Source organism: Crinia signifera, chromosome 8 (assembly GCF_055691185.1).
Source record: "Crinia signifera chromosome 8, ASM5569118v1, whole genome shotgun sequence".
Taxonomy (NCBI): Eukaryota; Metazoa; Chordata; class Amphibia; order Anura; family Myobatrachidae; genus Crinia; species Crinia signifera.
This window is the reverse complement of record NC_139224.1, coordinates 40,920,096-40,935,755: the sequence shown is the minus strand read 5'-3', so window position 1 is coordinate 40,935,755 and position 15,660 is coordinate 40,920,096. Positions and strand designations below refer to the sequence as shown.

Sequence of the window (15,660 nt, the reverse complement as noted above, 5' to 3'; positions counted from 1 at the left end):
GATTCTGACTGTCGGAACATCCTGGGCCGGTTCATCAGATCAAACGGTAATTCGACAGTCAGAATGTAATGTTCCGGCTGCCGAGCGTTGTAAAGTCCGTGAATCAGCAAAAATGGCCGCTGATTGATGGAAAATGGCTGTGAATTTGACAATCCATGGCCATCTCCGCCAAAACAGATCAGACTTTATAAAAAGTCGGATCTGACAGCCTTCAATGCTGTCGTTAACGTCAGCATTAAATTGCCATGTGATGATATTTCCCCTGTCAGGAAATATCCCCCTATGTAAGCGTGAACACCCCCCAATGTAGTTGGGGGTAACTAATAGGGTCCAAGTTGATGGAGGTGTGGGACCTCAGATGAGAATACCTGTATTTTTAAAACAGCAATTATTTAAAATGCAAGATCGACTGGTTTTGCCTTGTAAATCAGAGCCAAAATAAGCTTTGTTTGGCCAGGTATACTGGCGTATACTAGGAATTAGATTTGGATTACTGTGCAAAAGCCAGTTGGGTAACAGTTAAACAGTGACAGTACAGATATACATAACACATACAGGTATACGCTAGATGTACCCTGGGGAGGGTGATATACATGTACAGGGGAGACATGGGGAACATATATTTGCTGAGCTGAACAACCGTCAGCGGTGCCATTTAGTCACTGTAACAGCCAAATAGGTAAATAAAACAAGTAAACAGTAGATATGAACACGGCAGGGAAGACAGGGGGAATATAAAAAGTTGGCTGAGCGACACAGATCCTAGGCAGCCATTGGCGGTGCCATCTTGATCGTTGCTACTCACAGGCAGCAGTGGTAGGGCTCAACAGGCCATCTCCCCTTCAGCACCCACAGGAGTCAGCCAACATGGATGGATCATGAGTGGTGGGGGGGCAACATGTCAGGGGCCCTGGATGGAGCTACGGCTGGAGGGAGAGCCAGTGCGTGTGAGAGGGGGAGTCAGTGAGGCCAGGGGGAGAGTCAGTGAGGCCAAGGGTCAGAACCGCTGCCCACCAATACTGAAGCCATACCTCCTACTTGGGGTCTTCTTCTTGGGGGGGGGGGGGGGGGCGCAGCTGGGTTCAACTTGGAGTTGGGACATCTGGTAAGGGCAGACGAGCTCTTCCATCCAGAGGTGGATTGCCGCTTTAAAAATATGGTAATTCTCTCCCAAAGTCCCCCTCTACAGGCTACTCAGACCCTAATGCATTTACCCATTGGAATTTAATCTGGAATAAGAATACAGAGACTTAAATCCAAATGTGTAATTAGATAATTTTAGTTGTTTTGCAAACTCCTCCTCCTGCTTGCTGCACTACAGGTCTCAGCAGTCTCCTCCCCCTAGTTGTTTTGCTACCATAGGTAAATCGGCAGAGATTGAATATCCTCCTAAGGGGTAACTATTCTGCAGCACTGACATTGTTGCAGCCAAATGATTAACTAATGGTGGAGACTGAAGCTGCAAAGCGCTATTGTTGTAAATAAAGAGGAAAGGTTAATAATAATTCACAAGTCATCGTGTTATTCATTGAGGAATGTTAATTAGATTAAATAAAACATTAGTGTGGGCTTTTCTTTCAGCCACTTCTGGCGTTATCATCGCTACTATATAAAACATTGGCACAGTAGTATTGTATGGCAGTAAATGATGCCACACCAGACAAAGGGTTAACTATACTTACTGTGCTATCCACATACGCTTCTGTCCACACAACATCATGCTCCTGGTCAATGACTTTCGGTCTACTTAAGACATGAAGATATGCCATAACATTCTCTTGTACATCAGCAAGGGTGGATATTTGGGTGAAGAAGCCTGCAGCAAAAACGCAAACTCTGAATGAACTTGGAATAAAACATGTATAAAGTTTGCTATCATTTCACAAGCAACTGTGGATTAAAGCAATTTGACATACATTATATATATATATATATATATATATATATATATATATATATATATATATATACACCAACAATAGTGTCTTCAGCACCCTATACTGTGTGATGTCATAAACAATAATCAATAGATAAAACTAATAAATGAGTATAAAAACAAAGAACACTTGTAGCTTCTTGTTTCTTGTGGAATGATTTTCTTTTTATTTTCACAGAGCTTTGAAACAGAACCCAACGTGTTTCGTCTCACTTGGAGACTTCATCAGGGGTTTTTTCCTCTTCTATACATTAAATGCCCAATTAGGCTCTGAAAAATAGTTGTTCTACTGGTCGAAGAAAAGACTAGACTTAGTCCTCTATAATGGTGTATACCTTGGTTTATTATAATAAGACGAAAGACACGTCTTTGGGTGCTGCTGCACCTGTATATTGAAGACTCAATATAACGTATAGCCGTTTCAGTACTTAAAGATATTTACAGTCCCAATAGACACTTTGTTATTTTCCAACCAACTTTTCAATGTGTAAATTCGGCAGAAACAAGCGGAATTGGGAAATATTCCCTATTGTTCTCCTGAGTGTGTGTGCTCTCTGAGGTCCAGCCAGCACTTGTATTTGTGCAGTAGCCTAATACGCTAAGACGCATAATACAATCCAGCCAGTATTGTATTAACTTGAAAGCCCAGTACTCTGCGAGCTGCTGGCCATGCCCCCAGCCCCCCTGTGACTTTTCCGCTGAAATCTGGACTGCTGGGTGGTATAACCTATAGAGATAATCGGTACTTCCTCATCTTTGCAGCCACCGCTTACGCTAGTTACGTTAGACGCTACATGAGGATTTTCAGTGAGGGAACCTGTGTCCACGCCACCCTCCTGTGTCCACGCCACCCTTAGTTAAGTTGTGGCGAGGGAAGCGGAGCAGAGCGAGCCACCGAGCCCAAAGCATGGCGAGCTAAGCGAGCCCGCAAGGGGACGATGATGCTATGTAAGTTCCGAAGCGTAAGCGGTGTCTGGAAAAAGATGAGGAAGTACCAGACAATCTCTTTATGGCAGCAGTAATAGAACAATGAAGCTTAACCGAAGGCCCATCATAGAGATATACAGAATTAACCCTTTGAGTGCCAACATCTCTGTGAGAGATGTGCCAAGTATCCGCTAAAATTGCCAGCGTCGCTCACATTTGATATATAAATCAAATAAAAAATGTTGTGTAAAAAGATTATACTTCCTATATAAGGGAAACATTACAGGTCATTATTAAAAAAAGGTTTGCTTGCCAATTTTCAGACCTATTTTGACAAATTCCCTTGGCATTCAAAGGGTTAAGTAACAAAATGGGAGAGGGGATCTGCAATGCTGGTGTTAATGAGGTGCCAGGATAAATGTTGGTCAATCAAATGTGGCCAATTCCATCTGTCTTTCTTGATCTCGTCATTTGATGTAATTTATGTGCAGTACAGAGATAGCTTGTATGATGTAATCAAATATGATGGTGTCAGAAGTAACAATCGCTCTATGCATGTCTAGGTCTATCACCTTATAGGGGCGGTGTGAGAATCAATAAGCGACTGGGGTCAGAAGGGACGGGGGGGGGGGGTTGTGATTGCTCACTCCTTCACACATCAGGGCTGATTCTGGTTCACACGGAGTGAACCGAATTCAGCCCTTGCCCCCAATGGGCGGGGTTTGTGCTTGCACATTCTCTTAATGCGCATGTGCAAACCCCACCTGCGAATGGCTTCAGTGATTTACAGTGTTGCCGGGCCGCTTGCAATGGGGAGGGACAGAAGGGGGTGGTGGCGGCGTTTGGACATGGGAACACCCAGCGTTTCACGGCCGTCCCCATGAAAAGGCTGGCGTTCCCATGGATACGTGGGCAGGTCGATCCCTGCTGGGGGCGGGCTGCTGACATCACATGACGTCAGCCACCCTCCCTGTCTTCATCCCGGGCGCCTCCAAATATAAGTCAATCTCCACTGAAGGCAGGGGAAAACATTTGATGGTCGTGGACCATTGAATGATTTCTCCTGCTGCGGGCACATGTGAGGGGATATGTCTTTGCAACACATCCCCTCGCATGGTTGCAAGGGGAAACAGCGACGGGGGATTACGGGTAATCGCCAGGGTGGCGTCACAAGTACTAGGTAAGCTGCGAGCTTCACAGCTTATCGGGTCAATTAGAGGGAACATGGACTGCCACTATCCCCAGTGCAGTACACGGCAGCCAGTGCCGTGCTCATCATGCAGTGAGAGGGAATATGGACTGACACTATCCCCAGTGCAGGACACAGCAGCCAGTGCCATGCTCATCATGCAGTGAGAGGGAATATGGACTGCCACTATCCCCAGTGCAGTACACAGCAGCCAGTGCCGTGCTCATCATGCAGTGAGAGGGAATATGGAATGACACTATCCCCAGTGCAGTACACAGCAGCCAGTGCCGTGCTCATCATGCAGTGAGAGGGAATATGGACTGACACTATCCCCAGTGCAGGACACAGCAGCCAGTGCCATGCTCATCATGCAGTGAGAGGGTATATGGACTGCCACTATCCCCAGTACAGGACACAGCAGCCAGTGCCGTGCTCATCATGCAGTGAGAGGGAATATGGACTGCCACTCTCTCCAGTGCAGTACACAGCAGCCAGTGCCGTGCTCATCATGCAGTGAGAGGGAATATGGACTGCCACTCTCCCCAGTGCAGTACACAGCAGCCAGTGCCGTGCTCATCATGCAGTGAGAGGGTATATGGACTGACACTATCCCCAGTGCAGTACACAGCAGCCAGTGCCGTGCTCCTCATGCAGTGAGAGGGAATATGGACTGACACTATCCCCAGTGCAGTACACAGCAGCCAGTGCCGTGCTCATCATGCAGTGAGAGGGAATATAGACTGCCACTATCCCCAGTGCAGTACACAGCAGCAAGTGCCGTGCTCATCATGCAGTGAGTGTGAATATGGACTGCCACTATCCCCAGTGCAGTACACAGCAGCCAGTGCCGTGCTCATCATGCAGTGAGAGGGAATATGGACTGCCACTATCCCCAGTGCAGTACACAGCAGCCAGTGCCATGCTCATCATGCAGTGAGTGGGAATATGGACTGACACTATCCCCAGTGCAGTACACAGCAGCCAGTGCCATGCTCATCATGCAGTGAGAGGGAATATGGACTGACACTATCCCCAGTGCAGTACACAGCAGCCAGTGCCGTGCTCATCATGCAGTGAGAGGGAATATGGACTGACACTATCCCCAGTGCAGTACACAGCAGCCAGTGCCGTGCCGGGAGTGGCACTGCAGCAACAGCAGTTAGACCTCTCTCACTGTCCAATTGCCGCTGACTTCACTGCAAAAAAAAAAAAAGGGGGGGGGGGGCAGCAGGACCCAGTAAAGAGTACTCACCCCTCTCCTCGCCACTGATAACCCCCTGTGTTCTGTACCATAATTTTCAATCAGATATTAATTGTGACCAGGCTAATGCACAGTAGGTTAAAGAAAGTAAAGACCCTAATAGCTGCTATGGGTTTTAGAAGTTCAACTTATTATTATACAGTATGATCCTTTATTGTATAATCATATTGGAATAACAGGAAACCATAGCAACAACGATCACCCTCCCAAACCCACAAGGTGACTATAGCAATTCAATTTCCTATACAAATAATGACGATGTTGGAAACACAGTATAAATATACTTTGCACTTGCCAGCTGTCATAATTTAGCCGTACAGTGTGTACGCAGTAGACAGTAAACCAACAGCAATAGGGGTTGTACGGCTGGAACATAGACGATAACACAAATCGATGATTGCAAATCTGCGCCTTATTATGTGTGTTGTGACATACTGTACGCGTTGTGTGAGCTAGCTGTGTTCAATTAACAATCTAATCAAAACGGCCTAATCCTGTCATTTAACTTTCAGAAGCGTACTTGCTTACAGCACATCCGGAAAATGGAATGTCAATTTCACCGGCGGTCTCTGTTGGGATTTCTGGCTTTTGATTGTTCTAATGTATTTAAAATGGGTTGCTGCCATGCGTCATTAAACACCCTCTCCCACAAGATATGTTCTACTTCTGCATTAAATGTAATGGAGTACGTGCGCGGAAGGGCTTACGATTTTCGCATTAGGAGCTTGAGTCAGAGAATGAGAGCGACTCCCCAGTGATCTCTGGCCGGCACAAGGACACTGCACACGGAGATGGAAATTTTGCAAACTACTGTGCGTTGTACGGTGCACTCAAGGAAGAAATGATCCTCAAGTAAAATTGATTTGTGGGCCAGTGACCTCTTTGACTGCTGTGTGTTCGGCCAACCCACTCGTGGATTAAAGCCCGCGCCGTTTGGCCGAGTCAGAGATTAAATCGGCTTTAGTTTCCTGCCATCCCCAAGGATACGGTACACGCGTCAGTTCACTAAAGACAACAGAAGCCAGAATAGTTGATTGATGCAAGAGAAAACTTGTAGATGTGCAGGAATATGGAATAACACTGAGGGCCGGCGATTCTGGCTAAGGTTTACTGGAAGCTAAATTGCTTTCAATTTCAGCATTTGCTCTTGTGTAATTATGTGTAAGTGGTAACTCTTATCGGCACATGAAGCCATACTGGTCTCTTTAAAACAAGATTTATCTAAGTAATTGTTTTAAACACAAAAACGTTTGGAATTAACAGTTCAATCTTAAACACAAAGCAGTTTCAATTTAAACTGCCGGCGGAATTAGACTTTTCACTCACATTTTCATAAAAGGCCTCGAGCAATAATGATTGGGTCCAGGCAAATAATTGGTAGTAGACAGATAATAGCATAAACAAAGTATATGTAATTGTCCAACAAACAGTGATAGTATAAACGTGTAATTATTGCTACAGGTTCAGTGTAAGTACTTAGGGGACATCCAATTATCCTCAAAACAGTTTTAGCCGTTAAAAACGGACGGATATCATGATTTATGACTGATGGTCGTTATCGCCTGATCCAATTAGAGGCCAAAATAAGAGCCGCGGTCATGCAAAAACACATGGGATTAGGTATAAATCCCTGATCCCATGCATTATCGTTGGACATCTTATTATCGGGATTAGGCTTCACCTGTTTGAGGCACACAATGCATAATCCCCAATAAGTGGAGGTATTGGGCGATACAAACATCTGCATGGGAGCAAACTAGATAGCCCCCAAAGTACAGTATGTTATTAATGATGTATAGACATCCAAATGGGAAGCTCAAAGGTACAGAATGGGTCACGGCAACATTGCTAGAGGATTGAAATACAGTAGTTCAACCACGACAGATGATCTCCTCATCGTATCTTGTGTATTTCAGTTAGTTCCGGAGGATGGCGCGCTGTGCAGATACAGTCCGCATCCTGCGCATAAACAAAATTGATCCAGTGTTGGTGTCTGAAGTGCCCCATTTTTTAATTGTCTGTACTTTTAGACACTTTTTTGGACAGAACCCATGCACAGATCTCACTGATCTGTGCATGGTTCCATCAAACTCGCCAGCCTGGACCAGGTCTTATGAAATAAAAGCAAACCCCTGATTAGTTTGTACTGTACATTATCCAGCACTTTTTCTGTACAGTTACCAGGGCAAATGTCATGATTGCCACTAAAGAAAATACAGAACAATGCAGAACAACACAAAGTGTTCATACAACAAAGTGATGACATTTTGGGAAAATTTATCCAGATTCACAGAATAATTGAAACTGAAAATATGACTTTTTAGAAATATATATATTTAAGGGTAGATTTACTTTAAGTTTTCTAAGCCACCAATCCTTGACTACATTTTATAAAGGCGATATAAATCATTGGAAAGACAGGATTGATTTAGTGTTCATTCTAGCACCCGCCATATTTGAAAACCCATGCAGTTCTCTTCCCTGCCTGGGGTGTTGCTGTCTGCTGTAGTGCTTCTAGCACAGTGTGTTCTGTATATCAGCACTGATATGTAAACCAGACCTGTGCTAGATACACCACAGCAGACAGCGACACCCCAGGCAGGGAAGAGGAACTGCATGGGTTTTCAAATATGGCGGGTGCTAGAATGAACACTATGATTACCCTTTATTCCTACTGCTGTTTAAAAAACTACTGATCCAAGCCATCAATGATTGATGACTCTGGTAACCCCTCAGTAAATGTAAATCCTGGAATCGTACTGTGGACTGATACTGTGGGCTTATAGTCAGCTGACTTTGGGGCCGATTCAGACATGCTTAATTTGCAGCGAATTCTGACCCATTTTCAATTTTGGGGGAGTGCACATGCGCATAGTCGCTCATGCCCATGTGCACACACACCCGTAGCGAACACCTTTGGCGAGTTTCACAGTTGCCAGGGATTTCTTAAAATGATGGACAGACAGGGGGTGGTCTCTGGGGTCCTCCAAGCGTTTTATGGGCATGTCCACAAAAATTGTGGGCGCACCCATAGAAACACTGGGCATACCCCTGCAGATGCGTATGATATCACATGACGTCAGTGCCCGCCCCCAATACGGCCATCACCGTGCAGGTCAAAAGTATGTCCAGATTTAGCAAATTATTTTTCCTCTGTGCTACCGCATGCGAGCGGATGTGTAAGGGGGGGGGGTGCGTGGGGCGGCGTTTACCTGCTCTCTGGGCAGTGTACCTAGCGAGCAGGCCTGAATTACCTCATTTATTCCAGGCTCATTCTCTTAAGTTTATTACAAACAAGTATTAAGCAAAACAAAAAATATCGGCATAGGAAAGTGTCCTCACCCTTATTGGCGCAAGCCATCCATTTCAGATTGTCCGCAAAAGCTGCTTCTCTTCCAATCAAGTATGTGAATATGCGAACCTAGAAGTACAATGAAACAATCTCATTACAAATAAAACAACCAATAAAAAAATTGTAAAATTAAAATGAGTTTATTGTACTGCAGATCACTGTGATACATGGGCAAGGTGCTTAATATCACACATGAGGCGTGAAAACTTCAAACATGAACCTAAAATGTTCAGTTTCATCTGGCAAATCTAAGAAATCCAAAAATATATGTTTCATGGCTGAATCCAGGGTTATTATTACATTTATTTCAAAGCATTCCATAAACTGGCTGCAGAAAGAATAACTGTCCAATAAGCGGTAACATATTTAGTGCTTGATGAATATGTTTGAGATGAATGGTCAGTACCCTAATACATTGCATCATACTGTAGGGAAACAAAGAAGAACTATTTTTTCATGTCAATATTTAACAGTTCCCACCTGTGCGAAACGTCAGACTTCCTGTAAAGCTGAAGTTTTATCGATGGGTGTGGCACAGATCTACAGTCATTAAGTAGCCATTATATAGTCATTAGTTTTAACATCCATTAGGTCAAAAGGTTGACAGGGTCAAAAATATGACAGTAGAAAAGGTCATCAGATACCTAAGGGGGACAGGGTCAAAAGTTCGACATGGAAATGGTCGAAACACAAAAAGGTTGACACCCTTTTTTACATAGTGTGACAGGGTCACTGGTATAGTAATGGAAGGCAGGTATAGTTTCCACAGGTTTCTGCCATATGTGTTTTAAAAGCACAGGAGATTTGCTGGTTCTTCTGTGAGCTATTGGTCTCTTTCTAAGAATCAGTATAGGGCCCTGGGGTTGGGTGGTTGAAGAGAGGGAGGGTTTGCCCCAGAAGGCTAATCAGTACCTCCACCTGTGAGAGTCTTGTGAAACAGCTGCTAGACTGAGAGTTAGAGGTCTCTTTACCTGGGGAAAAGAGACACTGTGCAGTGCTTTATGTGGGGGACAACCTAAAGGTGCCCATACACCAGTAAGATTTATCTTCAGATCTGGCTGGTTGGAACAAAAACATGGTTATGGATGAGTGACAGTTTGTCAGTTTTCCAGCATTTCCAAGCAAATGGTCAACTGTTATTTGCTGTCATCCATACCTATGTTTTTGTTCCAACCAGCCAGATCTGAAGACAAATCTGTATGGATTGGTGGTGTATGGCCACCTTAAGACTGATACTGTATGCATCTGATATTGTTTTCCAGAGAGTTAGGATATTATCCTATGTATTAGTTAGAACCAGACAGCAAGGATTTATTTTGATGCTATTTCTGTTTTGTTTGATTTACTAATAAAAATGATCGAGGTCAGTTGCACCCCTATTAGACTGATTTGTGTCCTCTCAGCTGCTGCACCTTACCATCTACCTCAGGAGATGGTAACTGTTCTGCTGACCCTCTTACAATAGTTTATTTTATTATGTGTATTTCATGATATATGACAATTATATCAAAGGCAAAAGCCCTGAGGGCTCGCCTCGCTCACCATGCTTCCAGCAAGGTGCCTCACTTTACTACTGCATCACAGGTTACTATTCCCAGTTATAGTCCCTGTAGATGGTGAAGCATACAGTATATTGAAAAACTTGAAAAAACTGTGTCCCATTGAACCTGTCGATCCTTTGTATCTGACAACCTTAAGCACTTTTTCTTTCCTTTTACCAGTTGAGTCTTGGAACTTTTCGACCATGTTGGCCTAATGCATGTCGACAATATGGTGTCAACATATTGACTGTCTATCTAGACCAGTGGTTTCCAAACTTGATCCTCAAGGTCCCCTAACATGATTCCCAGGTCACCTGTGGATTTTTAAATTCTGACTGTTGGTGATACCCAGTGCTGTTGCCGGGTGACCCGGAAACATGACCTATATGGGATCATATTATACCTTATTGATGTCAGCAAAACGTAATTCATTCCAAGCTTTTGCAAAGTATTCAATATGATTTTAGTAGTGCCTTTGCCCTGTATTGGCCCACCCCTACTATCAATAAAACATAGATGGTAAGAGAGAGAGATGGTAAGAGAGAGGTACATTATGGGGTCTGACAAAACTATTGAAAATGACAGTATGACCATTTACAGTATATGGAGCATTGGTGTTATGGTCCCCATTGGTGGAATAGTTCTTAAATCATTGTTTTTACATTTCAACACATTCTTAGAATCACAAAATCTTTCACCACCCTATAAAACACCCCATTTTTAATACTCATTAATTTTCCTGAACATCACTATCTTCAATCTGCTGAAACAAAGTAAGAGCTTTAAATCTTCTGCTAATTCTAGTTTACAGTGTATGCCCAATACAGAGATCATCCCAGTGACATCAAATATACAAAAATTGCATCTTAAAAATTATATAAAACATAAAAAGCATCCTATTGATATACTGTACAATACAGAATACAGTACACAATTTAAAAAGCATTCAAGTGATGACATACATTACTGACAGCATCCAAATGACCAATTTATAATATATAGATGAGAGAATCTCAGTGATCAGTATGAAATACAGAGAGCACCACATTTATCCCTATACAAAACAGTAAGTATCCCAGTGTTCACCAAACAGTAGAGAGAGCATCCTAGTGACCATCATACAGTACAGACAGCATCCTATTAATAAATATGCAATACAGAGATCATCCAAGTGACTGTCATACAATACAGAGAAATTTCAAGTGACAACCATTCAATGCAGAGAACATTTTACATTAAATAGCTAAATCATCAACTAATGCCAAAGGTGTCTCAGATGAGTCCAAGCTGCACAAACAACACCCTTCCTTTAAAATAAGAAAACATACTATAACCTTTTGAGTTGAAAACAATGCTGTGAGAACGTTGGCAATCAAAGGGTTAAAATAAAATAACTGTATTAAATAAAATTGGGGCTGCCAAACTAAAAGGGTAACAGGTGAGCCGCGGAGAGCCCGTACAGGGGATGCGGTCAATTTCCCGGGGATTCTGTATGGAAACCTGGCGGTAAAAATCCCGACGCCGGAATCCCGACTGCCGAAATCCCGACACTTTCTCCCTCCGTGGGTGTCCACGACACCCATAGAGGGAGAATAAATTAGCGTGGCGAACGTAGTGAGGCACCGCCCCGCTGCGTGGTGAGTGTAGCGAGCCCGCAAGGGGGGGGGGGTGGCGATCCACGTCCCTCCCTTGTCGGGATTCCGTCGTCGGGATTTTGACCGCCAGGATTCCATACCGAATCCCCGTACAGCCACCACTGATAGCTTAGTGGGCCCGCCCATTTATGACGTCAGTCCTGACGGATCGGGCAGCGTGTATGGAGATCTATCTTCAGATATATCTATCAGGGTGTACCCAGCTTTAGACTCTCATGCTCACTGGCCAGCTGTCCAACATCTACCCCATGGTCTTGATTGTATTAGTATCAGCTGGTATAGACTAATAACATATGTTTTGTGATTTGTGCAATGGATTGGGTTGACACAGTGATAGAAAGCCTGGCAGGAATAAGATCATAGTGCAACCTTGAAAGATAATAAGCCTGGCAATAGATCATATAACCGCTTCTAGAAAATAATCTCACTACATCAAACTCGGGAATTTAGGTCTTCCAGTAGAATAACCGCAGGTTATTTGTTTTGATATTTATGAGCTTGAGGTGGAAAGGAAATAGGTTCATGTATCAACAAACTGCCACCTCCATCCAGCCTGATAACTGCACTGAAAATAGAGAATCTGGGTAGTTGCTGCAGTGGTGGAATCCTAATATTGTTATTATGTACAATCCCATCATCATTGCAAAATATGCTGCAAACATTTAGGGCCTTATTCTGGTCGATGCGTAATTTTTTTTAGCCGTCGGTCTCCGTACTCGTTCTCACTAATACCGTACAGAAAAGTGCACCGCATTCACTCGGCAGATATGGGCGTAATATGGGCATCATTCGGACCTGCACAGGGGCGTAGTTTCAAAGTGGGCTAAACTGGGCATAAACATGGGCGTACACAAGGGAGTGCACTAATTCTGGCAGGCGTGCATTCGGACAAAACACTGACTGCAAACGAACCAAAAGGCAGAAAATATGCGGTCTCCATAAGCAAGTATTGCTTTGCGGATACCACTCGGTCATGCGCTAGGCATTCGGAACGCCCAATTAGTACGGCTGCACCTGAACCAATGTCAGCTGAACACAATACAATCCACTCCTCTACTCATTACTCATTAATTACACTCTTGTCATTGCTTCAATTGGAACCATTGCAGCTTAAATGGGCCATTACAAAACACACAAATCTATGCTGAAAGCACGGCTGCATTTTTTACACACATTTACACTGCAAGCAATGGACAGAACTTGCTATCACTAATATAAATATAAGTGGGTCATGTGACCAATTTGTGAGTTCAGATAATAGTGGTGAGTTTTGCGATAATACACCGCATCGGTGCGTACGGGCAGGTTCCCATCCGTTCTGACGCGGTAAGACCATGCAGACGCTGTAAGACCGTGCAGAACATGTGTGTGTCCACCGCACACGCAAGGTTTGGATGCTGTCCGTAAACCCGCCCTCTTCTTAAAGTGTGAGTCCGCCTGAATGCAGAGGACCGGTGGGCGTTTCTTAGTACGATGTCCGCACAGCGTGGCATGCGGTCCGTTCCGAAAGAATTCAGAAATTTACGCACCAACCAGAATAACCTCCATAGTTATTTTGTTGGTGTATTCTATACTGACTGAGCAATACACTTATACGGCAATGTCAACTGTAGGATTGACTCATTTTTTAAATATTTATTTCAGTAAAAAGTCTTTATGACAATCCAATGTGGGGGTGGGTACATACAGATGACCGGCAGTTAGATTGCTGGTATTCAGAATACATCTGAATACTTACCTATACATCGTAATATCTACACATCTTAACATCCTATACCAATACCGAATACCTATACATCCTAACATCCTATATCGATACCTATCCATCCTAACATCCTATACCAATACCGAATACCTATACATCCTATCATCCTATACTGACACCGAATACCTATACATGCTAACATCCTATACTGATACCGAATACCTATACATCCTAACATCCCATACCGATGCCGAATACCTATATATATCGTAACATCCTATACAGATACTGAATACCTATATATCCTAAAATCCTATACCGAAACCAAATGCCTACACATCCTAACTATACATCCGAATACATCAGAATACTACCTTCCCCCTGCCCTTCCTAACCCCCCCACAACCTAACCCTCCATGATAGTGCCTAACGCTAACCCCCGTATCCTGCTAGGTAAATCTAACCCCCCATCCCACTGCTTAACCTTACTGTACCTCCCAACATTACGCATTCCAGGAGGGACAAAATTCTCTTTTCTTGGACCTTCTTGCCAGTGGCATTTGCATCAGAATACCTCTCTGTAAACCATCAGAAGACCATAAAACCATTGTTCATACTATGGCTAATGCTTGCGGTTCTCCTGCGAGGCCATGCCTCCTGGCCACTAGGCCATGCATGGAAGTCCCGACTTGTGTAGTTCACAAGTTGTGAGGTATGCATTGTTACACCAACAATAAATATGACAAGAAAACAGGTAGGTACTGAGGACTGCAAATTAAGTCAGGGTGCTGTATGATGCCCTAGGGCTACCTGATGCAAATAATCCATAATTTCCCGATCTCTGGAAAATTTCCAGAAGACTCACAAATGTTATGATCTCTCCTGATCCCAGGAGATCAGTCAGCCTCCCTGACCCACTAAAGCTGGGGGTCTGAAGACTTGATGACGCAATTCAAGACTCATTTTAGCCAGACCACCACATTACAGTACTCTGCAGTGGTATTGTACAGTGGGGTGCAACCTGACCACCTGCATCCCCTCCGTAATCTCCCAGAGGGCACAAGATTAATATTTGCAATTATGACATAAACCAAAAAATGAAATTAGACATCCACAAGAGCACCATATCTGAGCATTACATGTTCCCACAGAATGTTCTCCCATCACCGTATTGGTCCAACCAGAGAAAGGTCATCATCATTATTTCCCTTGGAGAGAAGTGGTTGAGTGTCTATAAGAATGAATTACGTCAGTTCCACTTACGTAAGTATAAATATGTATTTATTACAGAGAGCGTTAACATTTATGAGGTTTTTGTGTTTAATTCTATAAAGCCATTTCCCCTAATTATCATTCTGCTACTAATCCATAGAACAGAAATCTCACCAGGGTAATCTGCTTTGCACATTATCACTTGCTTTACACTTTATCTGTTATTAAAAATGAAATCTGACTTTTCAAAAGCAGCCGGCTGGCAGACTACCTGTTCATACAGAGAAACTCATAGGGGCGAAATAGCTAATCAGTCCTTCTAATTACTACAAACTGCTACCTAATTTCTATTTGTAAGTGAAAGTGAAAAGACTCCAGGGGCCTCAAATTAACCTCCGTCTCTTCTTCCTATGAGTTCAATTGTCAACTGTAATTAGACTATTAAATTGCATCTGAATATAATTTCTATTACCACATTATTCAAAACCTAAAGCCCCCTCTTAGGACTTTCCAAATGATCTGTCCCGTGATGTGTTTGTCCTTATCTGCCATATACGGCTGCCAGAAGGCAACACCATAGTTAAAGTCAAATTGATGACAGCTCAGAACAGGCCAGCTGCCCCTTTGGCACGGGCCAAAGTCACAAAACCGTGGCTGGCTTGTGACGTGTCTAACACAGCTGTTTTATAATATGTGCTTCAGGCAACGCAGCTGCCGAGGTGCCTGATCGCTTAAGAAAACGAAAATCTTTGGAATATAAATAACAAACAATAGGGCAGATGTTTTGAGCCTGGTGACGAGATAAAGAGGAGATAACATGGAGATAAAGTAGAAGTTGGCAACACACTAGCCAATCAGCTATGTTTAAATAAAATGACAGTT

At 43.5% G+C, this 15,660-nt stretch overlaps 1 protein-coding gene across 5 annotated transcripts in view; it reads right to left on the bottom strand.

The window, feature by feature from the left end:
• CACNA2D3 (calcium voltage-gated channel auxiliary subunit alpha2delta 3) overlaps positions 1-15,660 on the bottom strand; it is an 876,035-nt gene that overhangs the window by 345,922 nt on the left and 514,453 nt on the right. For all 5 annotated transcript variants that reach the window (XM_083156212.1, XM_083156214.1, XM_083156213.1 and 2 more), the window contains 2 exons: positions 8,656-8,734; positions 1,683-1,816 (listed from right to left, as the gene is read on the bottom strand). In XM_083156212.1, coding sequence (XP_083012338.1) covers positions 1,683-1,816; positions 8,656-8,734 — 213 coding nt within the window. The remainder of the gene's footprint in view (positions 1-1,682; positions 1,817-8,655; positions 8,735-15,660) is intronic.